Source organism: Mizuhopecten yessoensis, unplaced genomic scaffold, assembly GCF_002113885.1.
Source record: "Mizuhopecten yessoensis strain PY_sf001 unplaced genomic scaffold, ASM211388v2 scaffold10985, whole genome shotgun sequence".
Taxonomy (NCBI): Eukaryota; Metazoa; Mollusca; class Bivalvia; order Pectinida; family Pectinidae; genus Mizuhopecten; species Mizuhopecten yessoensis.
This window is the reverse complement of record NW_018408820.1, coordinates 2,097,974-2,121,198: the sequence shown is the minus strand read 5'-3', so window position 1 is coordinate 2,121,198 and position 23,225 is coordinate 2,097,974. Positions and strand designations below refer to the sequence as shown.

The following is a 23,225-nucleotide window of genomic DNA, read 5'->3' as shown; positions in this document are numbered from 1 at the left end:
CAACCATAACAACAAGCATGCAACAAGGCGGAGCTTCGATTAAAAAACCCTCCAGCCTCCTTTCGCCCGCCTGTTTGACAGCATTTTGGGTTTCGGATGAATATCCCCGCAGGGAAATCATTCTCCACTTGCCGCCTTTGTTTTGCAGATGTAAGCTACAAGTCGGGAAACACGTCAAACATGGCGACGCATTTGAAAAGGAAGCATGACATTTCGTTTGGAAATGCGGTGAATGAGGACGCCCGGTCGGTGCAATCCAAGTCTAGTACTACAAACAGCCTGCAGTCTACTACTAAAGGTCAGTCTATTTTACAAGATGTTATGCAATCAAAGCTATCACGTACTCACTCCAAACATGTGTCTATGACGGGAGCGATCGCTGGGTTTATAGCAAAAGACATGAGACCGTTTTCTATTGTTGAAAGTGAATCTTTCAAGTATATGATGAAAATAGCGGAGCCGAGGTACAACATTCCAAGTAGGCCGTATTTCAGCGAAACAGTTATGCCTGCATTGTACAGATGGCTGGACGTCTCGGGCAACGGAGAGCTATATAGCAGTTACTGCACATTTCGTGAATCAGGAGTGGGAAGTTTCAAATTACACGTTACAAACAAGAAAAATGAGTGACTCGCATACTGGTGAAAATCTTGCATTTTCTCTTAAATCGACCATTGCTGAGTGGGAGTTGGAGAGACATGGAAAGGGGCCTACCATTACAACGGACAATGCCAGTAATATCGTTTGTGGAGTGAAAGAGGCCAACCTCTCACCACACATCCTTTGTTTTGCACATACGATCAATCTCGCTACTCAAAGGGGATTACATATCTCACAGACTGACAGACTTTTGGGAAAGTCTAGGAAAATTGTGTTCTTCTTTCACAGAAGCACCACTGCGTCTGCCATTTTGAAGAATAATCAGGCAAAGTTAGAATTACCACAACATAAACTTATAATGGATGTCCAGACACGCTGGAACTCAAGTTATGATATGCTGGAGAGATATACCGAACAGCAGGCGGCTATATTTTCAACATTATTGAACAAAGCTGTCAAGAAAAATCTCAGGGATCTGGTTACATTATCAGATGGTGATGTGGAAAATGTGGAAACACTTATACAAGTTTTGAAACCCTTGAAAACTGTCTCAAAACTGATGTACAATGAGCGAAATCCAACGGTATCACTTATTCATCCACTAAAAGAGACGCTCTTGAAACAACTGGAGGTTCTACCAGGTGACAATGCACTCGTGTCAGCTGTCAAAACAGCCATCATCAATGATCTACGACCAAGGTAAATAATCAAGATAAAAGTGTACTAGTGTTTACTGTTCAATGTTCAATTGTTTATAAGGTTTTGTATTCAATTTCTTCTTATATAACAATCAAGCTATGGTCTTTTCTCACTGATCATTAGGTAAAAAGTATTTGAAATCATTCATAGTTGTTTCAATAACATTTATTGTCAATGTCAATTATTGAAAACAAAACATAGAATTAAAATATTATACAGCCTTTCACAATCACAATGTCATTCTTTTTTTCCCACAGGTACACAGGACCAAACATTTTGAAATATCTCCACCAATGCTCAGCTTTGGATCCACGATTTCGATCCCTTCCTTTCCTAAAAGAGAATGAACGACACGAAATCTTTCACACACTTGCCCTGCATGCAGCAACACTTGATAGCTCTCAAGTATGTCTACTAATTTTAGTAATTTTGGTCTTAACTGTTTGCTACATGCCTATTACTGTATTACACGGTCATGAAATAGTAGAAAATATTAGATATTATGTATTATTAAGAAATTAGAATATAAAATAAAACATGACCAACAGTAAAAATATCAATAGAAAATAATGATTACAAATAATAAAGTACAGTTTGTTATTTCATGTTAAAAGTGTATCAGTATAATAAACAATTTAAAACATATATTAAGTAATATTAAGTTATTAACAAGATTTTTATTTTCATTTTCATTTTATTTTCTCAGGTAGTTGTAAAATCAGAGCCCTCTAAGGATGATAGTGAAACATTGACAAATACCACAGAAACTCCTGCTTTGCCAGTGCTAGATCCATCACTTGCTGTCACTGATGGTGCTACTGCTCAACCAAAAGATGCTGACCTTGATGAACCTGTGGAAAAGAAAAACAAGTGTGCATTGGATGAATTATTTGGGGATGTGTTTGTTACCAGTGTTGAACCCCCTAAAAGTATATATGACAGGTTAGAAGTTGAGGTCCAGAATTACAAAGCAGAAACAGTCCCCTCCCTCGACTCAAGTCCACTCCAGTGGTGGAGACTAAGAGAAGAAAAATATCCGCTTTTGTCAAAATCGGTCAGACAGTCACTATGCGTACCTGCTACATCTGTAGCTAGTGAGAGGGTTTTCTCTACTGCTGGAGACATTGTTAAAGGGGCATCACGGTGAAGTAACCTTATTTTTTGTCTTTTTTTCAAATACTACATAAACATATCAAGCGAGACTCCTTATGGAAAATAACGATCGGATTTGGCTGAAATAGATTCATAAAAATGATAAAAACTGAAGAAAATCATCGGTATTTCTACCTGTCTGACCAACGTTTTGTTCAGGGATTTCCCTCTACTAGCGCATGCGCATAGCACACCGTTTCTTTGTAAACAAAATGACTGGCCGTGTGAAGTAAGCGAAAGAAAAGTGTTGTACTGTGTCAGCTAAGAAAAGATGCGTTGCCAAATGGTCAAAAGATAGCGCAAGGAGTACGTTACGGAATCATTATTGCAGGTGGGCAGTATTCAAAGAAGAAAATAACTGCCGTAGCAGTTAGTACGGTGCATGTATTCTTCCGGATAGCCGGTTAAGCTGAAATGGAATCGACAGAAATGCTAGCGCTGTTTATGTTATGAATAAATATCTAAAACTATTAAGCTCGCTAGTATATTTGTCTGAGTTTGAACACAGATGAACTTAGTTTAATATGTTAATGGGCATGTATTGGAGAGAGTTTACTTCGTGTTTCTATAATTATACAGTGGTTTATGCGAAAGGAAGGGAGAAGTGACTGGTTAGTTTTATTTTGCCATGAGGCCCTCCAAGGAATAACTGTTGTGATGGCACACGGCGTATTTTCTGGGTCACCGAGATACGTGTTATCGAAGTCCGTGGATTTACATAATTTATAATATTACCGGGTTCAATAAAATGGTATGATTTAATTATATTGCTGAATTAAACGATTATTTTTGTTTTTACATGCAAGATTTAAATTAGTACTAATATGAATACCCGGCCTCCTCTGCCCCGGCAACATATAAAAAAAATCAGAAAGGTTTGTCCCTTGGTGTAGGGAAGGTGTTTAGCCCCGTACCATCTGTACCGGCCACATTCCGGTACTAAATTCAATATATATTTAAATATATCTACTTTATGTTTATGCCTATTATCATTGTTGACATTTAATTGTAAATGTATGACGGGAGAAGGCTGTGATAAATTGTAAAAACTTGTGCCCCATCCCTTGTTTAATTTTATTGGCAACAAATTTATGTTTAAAGCTAAATAAATTTAAATTCTGAATATTGGCAAATGTGCAATTAACTTCTAATGATGAATAATTACTGTTCAATAAGTTTGAATACGGACTTAGAAATCATATAATTTGGTTTCATAGTGCGGTAAGAAGTTGCAGTTGCCTGACGGCCCCTCTCTGGGGGCCCCTTTGGAAACCGTTTCATCTCGCTCGCACCACTTGTGTTTACTGCCTAGTCAGGTGACGTTATCGGCGCTTTTTTTAGCAGGGCTTTCCCGAACAATTCAAGTGGTCAGACTGGACATTTGAAACGGACTATGAATATGGGGATAGCGATGTAACATAAGTGGAAGTGCATACAATACATACATTCATTAAAAAAACGCCTTTTCACGTGATGTCCCTTTAATTCACAACGGGCTTCTTTGTCATCTGAAAATGTTGACACCCTCATTTTTCTGAAAACAAATGCCATAATACCGAATGATTTATTGGTCATTGACAACACTGTCAACACAAAGAAAAAAGCTTGAACTATTTGTATTCATGTTGGTATCTTCTACAATAACATCATTTACATGGACTGTATAATCTACTAAATCTAGTCATTATCAAATTGAGGTGGTTTAATTTTTGTTTTAATTTTGTTATTTTCATGAATCATGACAAAATCTTGTCATATTACTTGTTTTGTATGAAATATGAGCAGTATTAAAAAAATACGAAACATTTTTTCGACTTACCTCTTATTTTTTTACATGAGTTGTTGACATCCTGTATCGTATCAAAATGTATCGTATCGTGGGTAGAGATAACTAATATTGTCGCTATAGAAGTAAAATATTCATTAAGGGCTCCAGCTTTATCAGTTGGATGTTGAATCAGTGTATTATTAACATTCAATGGTGGAATTGGTTCAGTTTTATTACATTAATCTGTCAAAAACGGATATTTTCTCATTAGTAAAGACATTTCACATACTTTTCTGCTTAAATCTTCAATAAAAAGAACAATTCTTTCTTGAAATAGTAATATTACGGTATCAAAATAACAGTTGGAACATGTTGCACACGATGATGATATAATGTTATAGTAATTGTGTCATTTACATGCTCTAGGAGGAATTGTATTACCGCACCTTTAATAGCCACACAGGTGTAAGTCAATGAGGTCCCATTTATCCTAAAATGAGTTCTGACACTAACTGTTCCTGATTTAAGCTTCCTATACCCAAACCTTTATGGATTTATCTTGTTTTGAAATTCCAAGCGGGGGCCGACGCTAATGTTAAATCGCTATAGGCATTTACCCTATCTTTAGTCGAAATATACTGGGCCGTTCAGGACAAGTAGCGTTTAAAAGGAAAGGTTGACGGACGGACGACGGACGCTGCGCGAAGGCGTAAGTTCACTTAACCTGACAGGTGAGATAAAAAAAAAAAACACTGCCAGGGCATTCCAGATTTTCGAAGGTGAAAAGCTAAAAACCAAATTAAATATTTTGCTCGTTCACGTTATAAATTTAGATTGATGAAGAACTGCTATCGTTTACACAGTTTTGTATAGCCTATTGTATGAATTAAACCATGTATAGTATAATACAGGTTACCAATCGAAACAAGTGGATTGTCAGTTTAATTTTTGACAACCACACGTTGTGTTAAATTCCATACAAAAAGCAAATCAGCTATAATCTTAAATTTCAGATTGGAGTATGGATATATATCGAGAAAAACGGGATTTTGGTTCATCGAATCCCTCAACGCTTTCAGAGCCCCGAATGAAATTGTATGCCAAAGCCAGGCACTCACCCTCAAAATCCCGATTTTGTCTATCACAAAAATACTCTGATCAACATGCGAGGGGTCATAGGAACATATACATTGTTCGCGAAAAGGACTTTAATGTTCATGTAAAGTCTTTCTTCAACTAAGTTACAAAAGGTCATAATTTCTTGATTTTTTTTTTGTATCACTACGATCATTAGGACATGAAAAACAGTATGTTTTGGATTTCAGTTAAGTTCAGTTCGTAAATATTGTTTTAATAGCATTATTTACAAGTTATGCAGGCAATAACATTTCTGCAAAAGACAGAGTCGATTTGCAAGGAAATATCAGTCAAAGTCTTCCATAGAACTTATTTTAGGTAGTGGAATGATTACAAATTAACGAAACGAAACTGCTCCAAAAGTTTGATAATCACATCTTTAAAGTCAAGTCATTTGTAAATTTCACCATAAAAAATCAGCTGTATTGGAAATACTTTTCTAAAACTATGGAGGCCAAACATCATTTTTTTTCTAAAAACACATTTTTGACCGAAAAATAATGCATGATATGCATGTTAAGGTTTGTTAAAAAAGAGTCATGCCTGCCTCGTTTGACAGGAGAATGAAAAGTCCAACCAACATGACTTTCTGGCGTATAGAGGTACACAAGTTACCTTGATATAATAAGGGTTTCATCAAAGAGACTGTGAAACATACAGAAATTTAGTTTATTCCGATATCAGTGTATTTTAGTTCCCGTCTTGTTCGATGCTGTTTTCAATTATACTTTACATTACGTGCATATCACATTTGAACTACAATTTTACGAAAGTTTGTCTTTACCCATATATTGTGCGTTGCCGTCCACCAGTTTCTCTAAATTTGACCTCAAACACTTACAAATGTGACCAGCACACTCCTCCTTTTTGTACATGGCATCCCCATATCGGTACCTCTTCCCTGATTCTGGCAAATACAGAGCAATAATCATGCATTTTTCCGGTTTCCTGAAGTCCTCAACAATAATGTCACATTACATAGCTTGTAAACTCTCATTTCAATTTTAAAAGCACGTATGGGGCTTGGCAATAATGTGTTGGTTGTCGGCACGTTTACATATTTAACAGTGCTTGCTACGTGTACGTATGCCAATCTGCAAAATACTTATCAAAGTTAACTTGCAAATCAAAAATGGCATCTGCTGCCACAACTACTGTAAATAATGGATTTAACATATAGAGTTTGATTAACGTTTTTGTGTGTATTGTGTTGGAATATGTAAATGTATACAACATTTTCGAGTCCAAGTGTTATATTCCCTCCTGAGAATTCTAAATAAGCAAAATTGTGTTTATAAAATGTAAATAGAAAGACATAGATTTAGATGAAAAAATGACAAGCAAGACCACCTGCCGAGATGTTTATGAAACAATAATATTAAGTCTGAGTTGTTTATTTCATTTAAGCCTAAGAAAGTCATATATATATATATACACTATAGGTAATTAATTTGAAACAAATATCATGTTTTTGCAGATTGGTTATTGAGAAAGGAAAGTCAGCTGATTTTGAGCTTTTAAGAGCAGGTGATCTTGCAGCATTGTAGCCAAGAGTTTTATGCAAAGATCATTTCTAAACAGGGAAAACAATATTCCAAATCTGCACTGACTGGTATGCGAGCAGCAATTCAACTTCACATTAACAGTCCTCCATATAACAGAAACTTTAACATGATGCATGATAGGGAATGCATATCTTGTAACAATGTTCTGATAGACGGGTAATCATTGAAACGGGACGGCTTGGAAAAAAATAAACATCATGAAGCAATCAGTGCAAATGATTTAAAGAAACTTTACTCCTCCAACACGTTAAGTATTGATAACCTACTCTTATCTCTACTGCGCAAAGTATGGTTTGAAGTATCTTTGCATTTTGGCCGTCGTGGGCGAGAAGGATTAAGAACCCTTCATACTGGTTCATTTGCTCTCAAAACTGATGATGAAAATAAAGAGTACTTTGTAACATCCTACAATGAAAAGGCCAAACCCAAATCACAAATAGCGTCTCAAACGTCCAACTGCACATCTGTAGTACATGTACATGGTCTGCTTTCCTCTAACGCAATTAATGGCCGGCTTTCAATATGAATATGTTCTCCTCGACCCAGGAATCCCCAGGGATTGGCTGCTCCATTTATCAACACTGAAGGAACTGCTAACATATTTGGCAGCTTCAGGTCACAATCTTTACACTAAATCTACCTATTTCTACCTCTCTCAGATGCAAAACCTAGAATCTGACCGATTTTGGGCTGGCTTGTCAACTGATGTGGTGATAGAGCAAGTGCTGATGAGAAGTGTGAAGAAAACCGGAGGATTAACAAGAGGCATAGGTATGGGAGAAGCTCAAAGAGCACTGTGGCTCTTGTCACTTTTAGCCGAATACAATCATGCAATGCAGCAGTTAACTGGAACGGGATATAAAACTACTGACCAGCACATTGAAAACAATAAAACGAGAATGGAAAGAGGCAACAGAGATTCAACTATGCTCACTGAATTTTTGACAGATCGAAACCCTTTCACAAATGAAAAGACATTACGAAACTTCGAAACTGGAATGGTAGCGGATTGCGATGTAAATGCAGATGAAGCAAAGACAGTCGGCGATAAAATCGAAGAATCTATAGCTGGACATCTTGTTTCGGAAATATAATTCAAGAAGAAAGACCAAATTGTTACACTTGATGCAAAACGATCATCAGGCTCGAATATCTCTCAACAGCCACAAGTTGATCCTCAGCTAATGTTTCAACGACTAACAGCAGTAGGACAAGAATCGCTGAACAATACAGCAGAACTTTTTGAATACGAACTTTCAAGTTATCCATCTTCTTTGTTTGAGGCTGATGGTCTCCCAAAGCAAGCATCAAAAGCTACTCTTGCAGATGCTATTTGGAACATGGGTGACTGTCATGCTGAAGAGCTACCAGAAACAAACATTGTCATGTCATTGACGGAGGATCTATTTTACATAGAATACCGTGGATTAAAGGTCAGACACTTTCTCAAATTTGTATGAAGTACATCGATCACATAAGAAAAAGATTTTCCAACCCAACAATAGTCATGGATGGCTACAATAAATAGTTCATCAACAAACGACATCACCCACTTTAGAAGAAGCAAAGGAGCACAATCAAACACAATCACATTCACAAGAGACATGCCATTACGAATTAAGAAAGAAACATTTCTCTTAAACCAATCTAATAAACAAAGATGTGTTTAAAATTATGATGGATACACTTCAAGAACATAGTATCGAGGCTATACAGGCCGAGGGAGATGCAGACTTGCTTATCGTTATGACAGCTGTTGAAAAATCAACCAGACAAGAAGTTGTGGTATAAGGAGAAGATACTGACTTGTTGATACTGCTGTCATCATGCAGAAAATAATTCCCATTGAATATTCTTTACCACTGACAAACAGAGTTCGATGAAAAACTTAAAGGTTTGGGATATACAGAAAACACAACAAGTTCTTGGTGAAGATGTGTGCCCTCAACTACCGTTTGTTCATGCCATTACTGGTTGTGACACGACAAGCCGATTGTACGGAATAGGTAAACCTGCCGTCTTAAAGAAAATAAAATCAGACCATTATCTTCAGACTCAAGGAGAGGTTTTTCTAAAGGAGTTAATGGGAAAAGATGACGTATGCAAGGCTGGCGAAGAAGAACTCGTAAACGTGTATGGTGGCATGCCCTTATAGGGACTGGATATACTTCGTTGAAGAAAGTTCACAACAAAAACCATGGCACTAAATAGATCTTCTATCGTGCAAGTTCAGACTCTCTCACCAACGTCCGATTCTGCAAAGTTACACTCGATGCGAGTTTATCTTCAGTGTCAATACTGGAGGGGAAAAACTGCTGATGAAATTGCCCCCCCCCCCCCCCCCCCCCCCCCCCCCCGCAATGGTGTTGGACTGTAAAAAGTGATAAACTCTTTCCGATTGAAATGTCAAAGCAGCCAGCACCTGAATTCCTCCTGAAGATAATTCACTGTAACTGCAAGACTGATTGTGACAACCGTAGGTGTAGCTGTCACAAGAATGGCATTTCTTGTTCCAGTGGTTGTGGGGAGTGCAGAGGAATAAACTGTTCGAACTCAAAACTTGAACCAAACGAACTTGATGTCGAGGAAAATGAGAACACATGACTAAATATATCTCTGAGTGACTTTGTTGTTGCTAAAATTTGATCATTCATTGACTAATAGTAAGACCATCACCAAACTATTCTTGATAAAGATTTTTAAAAAAAAATCAAAATCATAGATTTTTTAAGATTCATTTTTGATTCCCAAATCCATCAAAAACAATATTTTGTAATACACAACAAGCAAACTTTGATGGTTGATAAAAGAGATATAATTTGTTATCGTGTTTCAATATTACAAACATTAAAATTCTGCTTTCAAATGAAAAAAAACAATCAACATTTAAAAATTGGATTTTTTCCCAGTTTATGCTAGTTTTTATGATGTTTTTCTCTATAATCATGATAACATATGGACAAAATAATTGCATATGAATGTCTTACTATCTTTTAAAAAATCATTCATTAAGGAGCTGCATTCTTAAGAAAAAAGAATCAGCATTAGTAAAAAAAAATAAAAATTGAATTTTTCGCAGTTTTACTTTCAAAATCTAATTTTTAATCCAAAATGACTCTTTTGCGCAATTATATTTTTGAATATTTTTATTATATGATATACATGTACATACACTTTAGGGTAACTGGTAAGGATTTGGTGTCCAAATTACTTAATCAACCCATGGCAGTTTGTTTACAGCAAGTAGTCAACGGCACTGATAAAAATAGTCATGTGTCAATTTCAGGTCATGTGTTAATTTCAGTGTTTGGTTTCCACCTGATGCTTCCTCCTGATGCTTTTATACGAAATGGTTTCTTGGTGTTTGCAGCCTGAGATAGATTTATTGCTTCAAAATGTAAAGGATTTTTCACTTCCACTTGTCCGGTCTCAACTCCAACTTCCTCCACTTTCCCATCTGGACTTACAGCTAAAAATTGGTTCGTTGGATCTATGACCAAACCCATTTGGGAAACCATCACATTGACACCCGCTCTGCCTTATACAATGTGTACTCGTGAAGTGTAACTCGCTCCTGCTGAAGACCGTTCCGTGTGTGTACATTGCCATAGAATTTACCATATAAGAGACGGAGTATTTGGAGTAACGGGAAGATTTGTATTCCTTCGCACTATACTTCCGAATGCTGCCTTTCATATGTCATAAATTGAGGTGGATTGTTGTTGCGTCAGTTTCGTTAGTGCTTTGATTTTATTGTTTGTCATATTTATATGCTTTTCCACGAATGTTGTTTTCTGGGAATGTAATTCATCAGTGGTGACTTCCTGAACTACATCCACAGCTTCTGTGCCATACGATGACCGGGCTTTCTTACTTTTGCTTTCCTGTACTGCTGCCATTTTCCTCTTCCACCGAGCTTGGCTGATTTTAGGATCATACTTAACGGCTGTATTAATGTTCAGCTGATGTTCCCTGGTTTTGTAAAGTTTGGTGAAATGAAATCCTGGAGCTGTGCCGGTTACTTGTTGCCAGGTTTTTGGTGACCATTGTGGACCCAGGTTAATGCGTAGCGATCCACCATAACAAATTGTGTGCCATGAACCTCTGTTGCATTTATGTTACAGATTGCCTCCATTAAATTTGGAACTTCCATGCATCCAACATTCTGCTAAGTTGGTGGTTGCATTACCTCACAGTCTATCACTTTTGGAAGCAATTCCGTCTAGTAAAACAGAGACATCTTTTGTGATATTTGTTGCAACTTGAGTGAGGAACTTTCAATCCACATGTTCGCTTGTAATACACACACATTGGAATTATTTTTCTTCGTCATTTTAGCTGCTTTGAGTAGCATTTGGGGCATTACATGTACTGTCCTGTGTTATATTAATTCCGGCTCTACGGAAATCGGAAAAGTTTTCATGGTGTCCAAAAATGTGATGGATACTGGTCATTATGTCATGTGATAACATATTTTAGGCTTGTGACATGTTGACATTTATAATCGCATCGGTATAGGTCCTTGCAGGTAGGGCGTAAGAATTGTACCTGCTGCCCCAATTGCATGATCGCAAGAGGCGACTAAATTTGGGATCTTATCTTTTCCCTTTTTTCTAAGCAACCTTCTTCTTCCTAATGTATCCCTTTACAATGCCTCACATTTGGCCTTTAGTTGAGCCCCTGTGAGGAATGCATTGGGTTCTGTCCCCTGGCCGAGACATAACAGAGTCTTTAAAAATGGTAGTTTCTACTCCTGCTTAACGCTCAGCAATTTAGGAGTGAGACGACTGGTTCGCCCGTTGTCAGTATAATGTGACCGGGTGGGGTGTCCTGCTGGCAGTATGTTTCAGTGAGGTAGCACTTTAAAGTCGGCAACAGTTCCAGGCTATCACAAGGAGGCAAACTCAAATATATTGTCGTTAATTCGGTGTGTACTATTGCACACCGTCACAACACGTAGTTGGAACTGCTCTTAGCTCCCGAAATCTAGAAAACAATCTGGAGGAAAATCACTAACGTGTGTTTGGTTCAATGTCAAGATGTAAAGAGACCGCGCCAATACGTCACAGCGATGTTGTCGCGTAGCTCGACGAGATCTGGTGTCGGCGCTGTCCACGGTCCAAAGGACAGAACTCTCCCAAAATTCACCACACTCTTCCCTGTTTTATGAAGGCCCCTCCTAGGGCCTGGTTACGACCAGGAAGAGGTCTGATGATGAAAGACCGCCTGGCTGTTGGCGATTCAAGTCGGCCCTCCAGAGGGTTAATAACTGTGGAGGTCAATACCCCCCTTAACTAAACAGTATTTTGTGAAGGTCAGGGCCACTTTAAGTGAATAGTATTTTTCAGAAATGAGGACCCCTCCTAAGTGGATAATACGTTCTTGCCCACTAGAATTGAGCGATAAGCTGCTTAGTACCCCCTTAAGTAACAATATGTTGTCAAGTACAGTCCTACCGTACCCATTGGTAATGAGGACAATGGTTGCGGCCAGTGTTTGATAGTTCCTCAATAACCCCAGCTTTAGCCTTGCTGGGTTTTTTTCCTCAAGGAACACCACAGCTATGGATGTGATCCTATCAAATAAGCACAGTCCCTCCGTGCCTTGCTAAGCATGAAAATAGTTTCCACGTGACAGAGCCCAATAGCAGCTATGGTGTATGTATTGAGACCCGGGGTGTCAGTAAAGCGTTCAAGGGAAGAATGCCCTTCCAATTTGTAGAAAGGTGTAGGATGACTATCAACCGTACGAATCTGGAGGCTGATTCAGAGCCCCCACTTGTGAGTTTGGAGTTAAGGAGGGGAGTATCCCCCTCCCCCTACTGCAACCGTACTACAGAGCTACTCGCACGGAGTTCAGCACCACAGCCGGGGACCAAGAAACGCCTCGGCTCCAGGTACCCCCGGCGCTGCTCCCTGGGGCTCAGCCTCAGGGTAGCGACTTGCAGCCTCCAGTGAATAAGGCTGCCAATTGTATTCTTATGGAGAAGATTTCAGGACCGCTGCTTTTTGTTTATGTTCATATCGTTGCCATGACAACCACATGGTACAGAAGCTTCCTATTGGGCAAAATTTAGAGACTGCGAATTCAACCGCATAGGTTTCGTTGCCAAAGCAACCACAAAGAGTATTCTGATTAGTCGAAATTTATATATTGTTCCATTTCACTCAAATTTAGTACGTAGGTGTTTTATGGTATTGCTATCCCTTTTGTATGCATCCTTGCGACTATGGGGGTATTTTGGGTGACTTTTGTAATGGTCCCCCATCGCAATTACTACTTGTTATGAATTGTTTGGCGTGAGGATAGCCTTACATAACCTTTTTTTATTATGTTTTGATAATTGACAAACTCTAGTGAGTTCATTTTCATTGGTACTTTCAGTTCAGTTCAAAAGGTTCTCCTGCGGATAAGGGTTAGAATACATCCGCTGTATCCCACTGCATGTGTTAAAAGTTAACTAAAAGGGACAACATGTTTGCCGTATGTTGCATCCCATGTCGTTGGGAAATGAGATCCTGGTGATTGAGTGTTTGGGGCGATGGTTTAATATCCTCCTTTGGCACAACACATCACTTTGGCCCAAATATCAGTTAGATGGGTGGTCATATTTACCCGATATGATCAATCGGCTGGTCATGCCAAACCCTAAAAACAATATATCTCATGTTTATCTTTGTTTTCTCAATCTATTCGATCATCTTAGATGATAACTATGTTCCCATTTCTATCTATATAATTCTCTAGAATGCGGTGGATCACAGGTCGATCGCGAGAGTGTAATGACTCATTTGAGTATATTACTGATGTATCCCTAGCACTTGATTGACGAAAAAACTGACCACTTCAGTGTCCCCTTGTTGGACTCCGGTGCGGGTAGGGGGCAAAATAACGAATATGTATTCACTGAAAAGTGGCTTAAAATTAAACAAGAGGCCCAAGAGGGCCTGTATCGCTCACCTGAATAATTAAGCAGTCATAGCAAATATTCTCATTAATTACTATATTGTACTAAAAAATATTTGTCAATCGCAAACTTTGTCGGCTCCATCTGTTAAACTACCAGTCAAATATTATTATAAGATTTTATGCTTTTTGGCCATCGTTGTCGGGCTCCATCCCAGGAAGCCATCAGCCAAATATGAAGATTCTATACCTTTCAGTTCTTCAGAAGAAGTCGTTTGAAGTGTTTGACATATTTTTCCCTGTGACTTTGTAAGTATTTTATTCATTTTCCTTCTCAGACTCTTATAGCTCTATCCCAAAAAGCTAGCAGCTAAATCGTATGAATCCATTCCTATTGGTTGTTCAGAACAAATCCTTTGAAATGTTGTTGACCTCTGTGACATTTGAAGTAGGTTGAGGTCAGTTTAATTTTCAAACTTTGGTGAGCTCTATCCTAAGAAGCCCCTGGCCAAATATTATAATTGTATGCCTTTCAATTTTTTTCAGAAGAAGTCACTTGATGTTTTGGACATATTTGACACCTGTGACCTTGAATAAAATCAGTCATTTTCGTTCTCAAACTTTGTCAGGCTCTATCTCAGAAAGCCACAAGGCAAATATGAAGGTTCTATACCTTTTAGTTCTTCAGAAGAAGTCGTTCAAAGTGTTTGACATATTTGACTGCTGTGACCTTGAAAAGAGGTCAAAGTTATTTTCATTCTCAAACTTTGTCAGCCTATATCCCGGGATAGCGAAAAATGCTACTGTTGGATGCCGGCTGCCCAATGATGCATCAATTCTCCACAGAAGCCGATGCTATTTATCTCGGCCTTGAGCACATACAATAAAATGATGTACCACAGTCAGTTATCTATTCTTATTCTCTATCTGTTCTACAGAGCCTTCGCAACAAAAAATTGAAGAATATCTCAATTCGAAAAATCTTTTCATAACATTTCTTTACATAATATTACCTCAAAATGTCATATTACTTTTTGTTTACTGGGTTCCCGGACATGTGGGGATATCAGGTAATAAAAAGGCAGATCGTGCCGAGAAAGCAGCCCTATTACTACCACCTAAAGATTTTAAACTATATTTTACTGATTTTAAACCATTAATAACAACATTTATAATGTCACAGTGGCAAAAAAAAAATGAATCGATGCGTACATAACAAATTAAATTCTATCAAAACTGAAATCGGTGAATGGCATCCTAGTTACAGAGAGAGGCGCCGAGACGAGGTTGTCTGCACGTCGCCAAATGGGTCATTCATACATTACCCATTGTTATTAATTAAAACGTGAAGTCCAGCCTCAAAGCATAGCGTGTCAGCCACTTTCAATATCTAAATTGACGTTTGTCTTTTACCTTCATGTTGTTTTGATGTTTTTATTTAGCATTTGTTTTTTCGACCATATGTTGACCCTAAAGACCTATCCTGTGTTGATTGGTTGTACATCATTATTATTAATAATAATAGTTTAAAAGTGATATACAATTAAAATAGCTGGATACATAGCAGAATTATCCATGATAAACCTTCTTATAATTCTCTAGGTTATAAGGAATTTTTGCTATGTGTAAAAGGATAAGCTCTTTAGGTAATTTGTTTATAGGCTAGGAATATTGTGTTTTGAGTTCAAAAAAATTGCAATAAAAACAATTTCACTGCAATGCATTTTAGTAAGGTCCCCAAAATGACATACTAAAAGTCCGAAACAATCCGTGTAGTGAAAGTGTGTCTAATTTACATAAATCCAAAATGGCCTCCAATTCTACTGTTTTCTCCTAGATTTAGTCAAAATGTTCACCTTACATACCTTTTAGAATACTTTTAGTGTACTTTGAATGTCTAAAATGTTATTTTCAAGAATGCTTTTGTTTGCACAAGGTTTCATGTGCCTAATTGAGTGTCTTAATTTGCATAAATTCAAAATGGCTGCCAATTAAGGAATTTTGTTGTGTAGAGAATTGATTATAATTAAGCATTGAACTGTTTTTGTAAGGTATTTATGATCTATTTGAATGACACAGCTTTGCAAGCGCATTATGATTTGTTTGCTTGCAAAGCTGTGTCATTCAAATAGATCATACATACCATACAAAAACAGTTCAATACTTATCTTTACATTTTCTCCGTCTGTTATACTTTTTTTAACTTGCAGGTTATATTTAAAATTCAAATTTCCCGCCTTATCGCCCGTCTGCACAAATTTGATCAATAGCCGGAACAGCGTGTTGTCGCGTGCTGATTGGCAAACAAAATAGTACTCTGAAAATTAAACAAACACTTGAATTTGGTTCACCATTTTATTATCAATACAACTGCTTATGATATGTTCATAAGGTGATTTCAGTTAACAAACGAACTCTTAGCTGAAAGCTAGATTGAACAATTTTCATTTTTGACCCCGGAACAAATTTCGTGTATGGATAATTACAGTAAACACCGTAATGCGACCTTGACCGCCATGAGGCACAGGATGTGCACTGAGAAAAGTTCGAATTAGCAAAGAATCCAGGCGTGAATTTATTCGTTGATTGGAACGAAACCTGGCTTTAGTTGGGAGATGATACAGCATTCTCTTTCTTTGAATTGTCGTCAGAAATTCGGGAAACCGTGGCTGATGGATGTTGGATAGCGTTTGTACTTGAAGTGTGTGACCGTGGGACAACGGCTACGTGGAACTCGGGATGGGTTAAACAGGAAAGAGCGCCATTCAGTGCTTTCTTTTGTGATGTTGACACGGTCCTGTTGTATGACCGAAGCGAGGATTCATTTTTGTGATTAGACATAAACATTATATGCCTTGTCTCAAAATTTTGATCGTTCAAAAATTGTATTGATGTTGCACGTAAATAATGAGTATAATGCGACTCGACTCGGGCAGACTTGCAGATGTGCGGCAGAAAACGTGCGAATGTGCGTTTTGACAGAGATTTAGCCTTGAACCAAATTTGAGAAACGAGAGGAGTATCGAGTGCATCTCTGTCAAACTGGTTGAATAAGCTTGTTGCTGTTTTATCAGTTTTCTCAATAAGGAGCCTGAGCATACGGAGGGGACAATCATCCGTGCCTGTCGCGTACATCCGTTTTCCCGAGTTGCATTCTTTGGATGATAAACCACCCCGGAAGGTTTTCTGTTTCGTTTCGTGTTTAATTGTTACAAATTCTCCGGAATCATCAGAATGAAACTCGAATGAGTCACTTTTGAGTTGATGGTGGAACTCCATTCCGCGGGATAAAAATTGATTGACAGATGGTACCAAACACATTCCCGGAGGATTATCGGAGAAGCGGAAGCACCTTTAAGGCAAGTGGCAATTTTCAACAAATCCGATTGCTCAATGATTTTTTTGTGTTGTACTGGTTTTGACAAACCTAGTCGCATACGCTCTTTTAACAACCCATCTAAGACCCCATTTGCTAGCTTAAATTCTTTGTCTCTTACAATGTCCACATTTCTTTTCAAGCTCGCCAGATGACGGTTAAGTGCTACTCTTATATTTATTAGAGTTGTTCTGTGGTATACTTCTGATTCGCTCTTGTCACTCTTAGATCTTGTTGGTTTGGCTTCGCAATAAAATTTCCCCAGGCTGTCGGCCAGTGTTGACACGGAAACATTTTCCATGTCCATCTCGTTATCATTTTTCTCTTTGTTCCAGTCTAAAACAAAAGTATATACTGTGCTACAGAAAAGAGAATAACGAATATAAACCAGAATATTGCAATGTTTAGTTAAATGACTTTATTTGTCATCCCCACGGACCGTGGTCCAAACCTCTATTCTTCGTCTACCAAACTTGTCTGTTGTGAAACGATTGAAATAGTTTTTGCTTGCTTTTATTTTATGCGACAATAACTCGTTTCGATCGATTTCTGTATATTCTACAGGAATGTACATGCCATGACGTAATCTTCAAGATTTTTTGTTTGATTTGTTTGTTTGTTTGATTTTGTTTAACGTCCTATTAACAGCTAAGGTCATTTAAGGACGGCCTCCCATGTGTGCAAGATGCATGTGTGTAGTGTATGTGTGTGTATTTTGGGAGGCTGCGATATGTTCGTGTTTGTCTCCTTGTGATAGCGCGGAACTGATGCCGACTTTATAGTGCTACCTCACTGAGACATACTGCCGAAGACACACACTGTAGGACGCCCCACCCGGTCACATTATACTGACAACGGGCGAACCAGTCGTCTCACTCCTAATTTGATGAGCGTTAAGGAGGAGTAGAAAATACTATTTTTAAAGACTTTGGTATGTCTTGGCCAGGGGACAGAACCCAAAGCCTTCCTCACAGGGGCGAACGCTCAACAAATGGCCAAAAGTGAGGCATTGTCAAGGGAGACATTAGGAAGAAGAAAGTTATTTAGAAAGGAGAGAAGAGATAAGGTCCCAAATTTAGTCGCCTCTTACGATCATGCAATTAGGGGCAGCAGGTACAATTCTTACGCCCTACCTGCAGGGAATAATCTTCAAGAAAAGACAATATTAAGGGATATTAAGTTGAAAACATTTTCGTGACTCGGAGTCTGCAAACATAGGGGCCTGGGATACAGGCGGTACAGCCAACTAATTATAAATACCTTGAAATATTTTCAGTCCCCATTGAGTATTCTTTTTTGTTGCAGGGGCTTCTCTTGCCTCAAAAAGCTGGTCGATATCTTCTTTTGTCATCGTTTTAAATCTTTTCGGATTTTTCTCTGAGCATGTTGTTTCCGGATGGGGTAGACTTAAGTCGTCTGGCTGGGCAGTGAGAGGTTGATGAACTTCTTCGTCGTCAATTTTGGACGAGCTTGCATTAATATCAATTGACATGTTCATCGTGGTTAATATTTCATCCCCACTTGATGAAAATTCATCACCCAAAAAGTCGAGCAAATCCATTGAGAAATTGGGAAGCTCTTGATATTCTGTCATGCTTAAGCTTAGAGCAGTGCAGTAGCAGACGATATTTCTTGATAAATTGTTCGAGTGTTACAATTGTTTTCATTGGTTATTTCAACCGATGTGTATTTGAATGATTTTGCAGATATTTTTTCTTTTTTATTGCATTAAAAGTAGTTTTTACATATTTTCTCGATTACTTTTTTTACATATTTGCAATAGGCCTACTACATTGTAAGGTCTCACAATGCCCTGCGATAGTTTATCATGCTGAACAGCAGCCATGTTTGTTTTCATTGGATATTGTAGTTCCGGTCAGTGTTGTATTAATACGCTAAGAATTGTGTCTCGTGCGGCATGGTAATTAAAGTCCCATCACGCTGGTCAGTAGTAGCATCGAGTTCTAGGTCTGGTGGTGGTGAGTTGGTGCAACTAGTGCCACGACAATCAGTGCAGGCTGTTGAACTTTGGAGGCCAGTGCAGGCTGTTGAACATTGGATGCCATACTTCCGACACGTGTCTTGGTTGCACAGTCTTTCTTGCATCCACATCTGATGACTTTAAAGAGTGATGTTGGTGCTGGTGGTTTATCAATTTGTATTGGAAGACTCTTCCCATCCGTGATCTGCCAACCCCAGTCTCCTGGTGTCAGGTCGTCTGCCATTCCTTTCCATTCTAATTTTTGATAGTACACACGCAGACTGTGGAACTTTGCTGCTGCTGAAGTTCGTGGCAAAGCCTTTGCTTCTAAGGCAAACGAGATCGATGATGCCTTTACGCAATATCTTCTGTACCTCAAATAATCTAGATCTTCTGTTGAGTCACCACCATACAGGCATACAAGTGCCTTCTCTCCAGCTGTAATAATGGTCTCCTTCAGGTCTGATGCTGGCTGACTAAACACCTTGGCAAGCTCACAGAAGTCGTCAATCTTCATGATTTTCTTCAGTGCTACGCCTTTCCCTGGTCCAAATATGCGAGACGTTGTGTCGCAGCCCAGAAGCGCATGGACAAAGAGAATGCATTTCGAGCTTGGAACTGAGTAGGTTTATGAAGCGTTGCTTGTTAACTTCATTTTCAAGAAATTCGTCTTTCTTGTATTTGATTACCATGTCCTCTGCAAAGTTGACAGTCAGGCCTTGGCAGCCTCTTGATCGTCTAAGATGTGTTGCTTCCTGGATTGAGGGACCGCCTTGATAGCCATCAAAAACAACTGTTGGCCTTCCATATTTGCTGCTGACATAATTGACATATAGCTGGCATATGTTGTTGAAAGTGCTCCCACGTGGCCAAGGGAAACGGTGAAGTAGAGCACCACCATCCAAAACATAATGAACATTACCACTGGGTAGTGTCTGCTCTCGTGTCAGCTCATGTTCAAACATCTTCCAAAGTGCATCTGCTAGGACTCGTTTGTCGGCCTCTAGGGAGAGACATGAGGATTCAAACAGGGCAGGGGGGTGACTGGATAACTCGTAGCTGAAAACTGATGCTAAAGTATCTTCACGTTCTCTACTGACAATGACTAGTCTCTGGAAAAGGAGCTGTTGGTCCACATGAACAGATTCATCGCCGATCTTTACAGCAGTCCTTGCACCTTATGTCACTGCCTGATCACTTCTTTTGAATGAATGTGCATCCACTTTCTTTTCAGCAATGGAGTTCAGTATCTTGTTACCGACGTCTTTGGATTTGTCTAGATTTACAGTTTTATCTGCAGCATAGTCAAGAGTTAACATCAACCGTAGGATTTTCATACTTTTCTGTCAAACGCCTTCGAAGAGCCCAACCGGGCTATCCAATGCTGCGGCTAAGGTCCATGAAGCATTTGAGCTACCATTAGTCCTTACATCGTCTACTGCTATACATGTAGCTAGCCTAAAATTAATCAAATAGCTAAATTTACCTTTTATCAGATTCATGATGTTTTTCTTAGAACTGTTTTATGTCCATGTCAATCCCTACTACAACTTCAGTACAACCAGTATCATATCTACAACTACAGCCCCGTCATATTGATGTAGGCTCGTGTGTAGGCTTGCCTTGCGTAGATCGGCTATCAAGAAAGTTTCTCACCTCTCTAAAGTGAACCGTTGCACTGAGAACAACTTCTATTACATCCAACGACCATGAGGATAATGCATTTATTTTTGTTTGTTTTTTAATATAAAATGACATGATATTTGTGTTGCGTATTTAAGAAATAATCAGCATATATTCCACCATAATGCACGCACATAAGTTGATTATTTTTATTCTACCACGTCAAATGTAACTAATTGTAAAGTTTTGCTGTCTTATAAGGCGACATGGCCTAGATCATTCGATATGCAAATTAGACGCTGTTCTTTTGCGCGTGCAAGACACTGGTCTCTGGGGCGTGTGTCCGAGTCACATTAACTGTCGCGCACATAGCAGTCACTGGAGGGCTTACAGGGCTAACATGTTCGAATTCACTGATGGAGGCAATTGCTACACCATCCTCCTGACTACTCCAAGGACGTATGTTGTCCTCTGGTATATCGTCCAAAATTTGGTGAAGAAAAGCCCGCCTGGTTTCGCCACTGTACATAGACCTCACCACAAATTGTTTGGCAAATTGACGATTTGGTTGGTGAAAGTCCACAACAGACGACGTTTTGCAGACCAGAAACAACTGAACACGTGTGACGTCAGATACGATGTTTATTTCAATCAATCAAACATTGACACGCTATCGACATCGTTCGTCAAAACATGAAATCAACGCTTGACAGTACTTACACACTCCATACATCGTGAAATGTACGTCACTACCCAGTGAAGTAAAAACAGAAGTAATTAATAATTTACCATTTTGTCTTCAGACCTGTGCATTTTAAATGTCAATAATTAATAAACCATTTTCACTGCACGGACCCACATACTTTAGGTCTATAGATCCGTGTAATCTTTTGAATGGTAGGCCTGTCAAATATTTTGATCCCGCATGACAGTTATGCTATTTTTGTTAATTCATGATAAAATACGGGGAGGTTGTTGGAACAGCATGCGTGCGCATTATTTCACGTGCATTGGTTATTAGCACGCGCATGGTATATCGCTCAATAATGCACTCTTTTTAACCAATGAAAACCGTCGTTACATCACAGACGTGGTAGAATAAAATATATTTGTCTAGTGCATGCATAATGAAATAACATCGTCATCTGCAAAGATGTTTAATAGAACATACATAACACGTGTGCGGAGGGGTTTGTTTTGGGTGTGTGATGTACATATAGTATATGGGTATTTTAGTTGATAAAAAATGTACAGCAGATCCCTTTTCAAACTCTTTTAGCGCCACAACAGCTCTACAAGTTGAAAAATATGACAAAACCTATGTGTAAATCATAATATATCGGGGGGCCATTTTGGATTTATGAATACTGCGATGCACAATTAAACAAGATATGCCTCTGTATATGATATATAAAACATTCATATAAATGTGAAAGTTGTGCTTTTAAGTGCCTCAGCATCTACCTACGATAAGAAATGCAACTCGATCTCGGTGAAAATCCTCGAATTAGAGGCCATATTAGATTTATGCAAATTAGGCACACTTCCCCTACTTGGATTTGTTCGGACTTTTCGGTAGCCATTTAGGGGACCTCACTGAAATGCATTGCAGTGAAAAAATAATTATTGCAATTTGTTTGAAGTTTACCTAAAAATGCAATATCTTTCCTAGCCTATTATGTTTGGTGTGTATTTCGTCTTTTCTGCATTCAATCACAAGTCGAAAATTTGTATCACTCACACTTTTAAGTAGGGGCCGGTTATTGCTAAATACTGCTCCTTTGTATACATGTTAGTTTGTGTGTTTGTGCTGTGATGAAGACATGTTATGCTATGACACAAAATATATAACCACTACACATTCATTTCATAACCGGTATGCTTAAGCTATAATTATAGGGAAATAATTCTCATCCTCCTGTAGTTAAATATATTGATTGAATGTTTATTTCAAAGATAAGAACACATATTGTGATTTTCAATTGGCAATTCTTGCATTTAATGTACATCCAAACTATATAATTCGTCATTTAAAATCACTACATGTATGTGGTGTTCAGGACATGATGACGTCACTATTATAATAGAGTTATATATTAGATTTAATTGTACAGAGCTTACAGCAGAGGATTTGCCAATCCTAGTCAGAATAAAATCTTCGTATCTTAGATTGTCTAATACTGTTTGAACCGCCAATTTTTGGAATAGACTATTTTCTTGAATTAGAATTAAATGTTGTCACCTGTAGCACCTCTGCAGGTCGGGAATGGAGAAAAAATATACCTGCTGTTGCCCGCTGCATTTATCGTAAGAGGCGACTAATGATGAAACCCCCTGCAAGATTGAGAATTTACCTCTGTGCCCTCTACTTTAGAATTCGAATGCGACCAAAATAATTAGCAACATTTGGGATCTTTA

General features: G+C 38.4%; 1 protein-coding gene across 1 annotated transcript; it reads left to right on the top strand.

Annotated features, from left to right (window-relative positions):
• The first annotated feature begins 622 nt into the window (after nucleotides 1-622).
• Nucleotides 623-2,446, top strand: LOC110464339 (zinc finger BED domain-containing protein 1-like). Its single transcript, XM_021519518.1, has 3 exons — nucleotides 623-1,299; nucleotides 1,557-1,704; nucleotides 2,006-2,446. The coding sequence occupies exons 1-3, from the start codon at nucleotides 623-625 to the stop codon at nucleotides 2,444-2,446; spliced, it is 1,266 nt and encodes a 421-aa protein (XP_021375193.1).
• The last annotated feature ends 20,779 nt before the right edge of the window (nucleotides 2,447-23,225 follow it).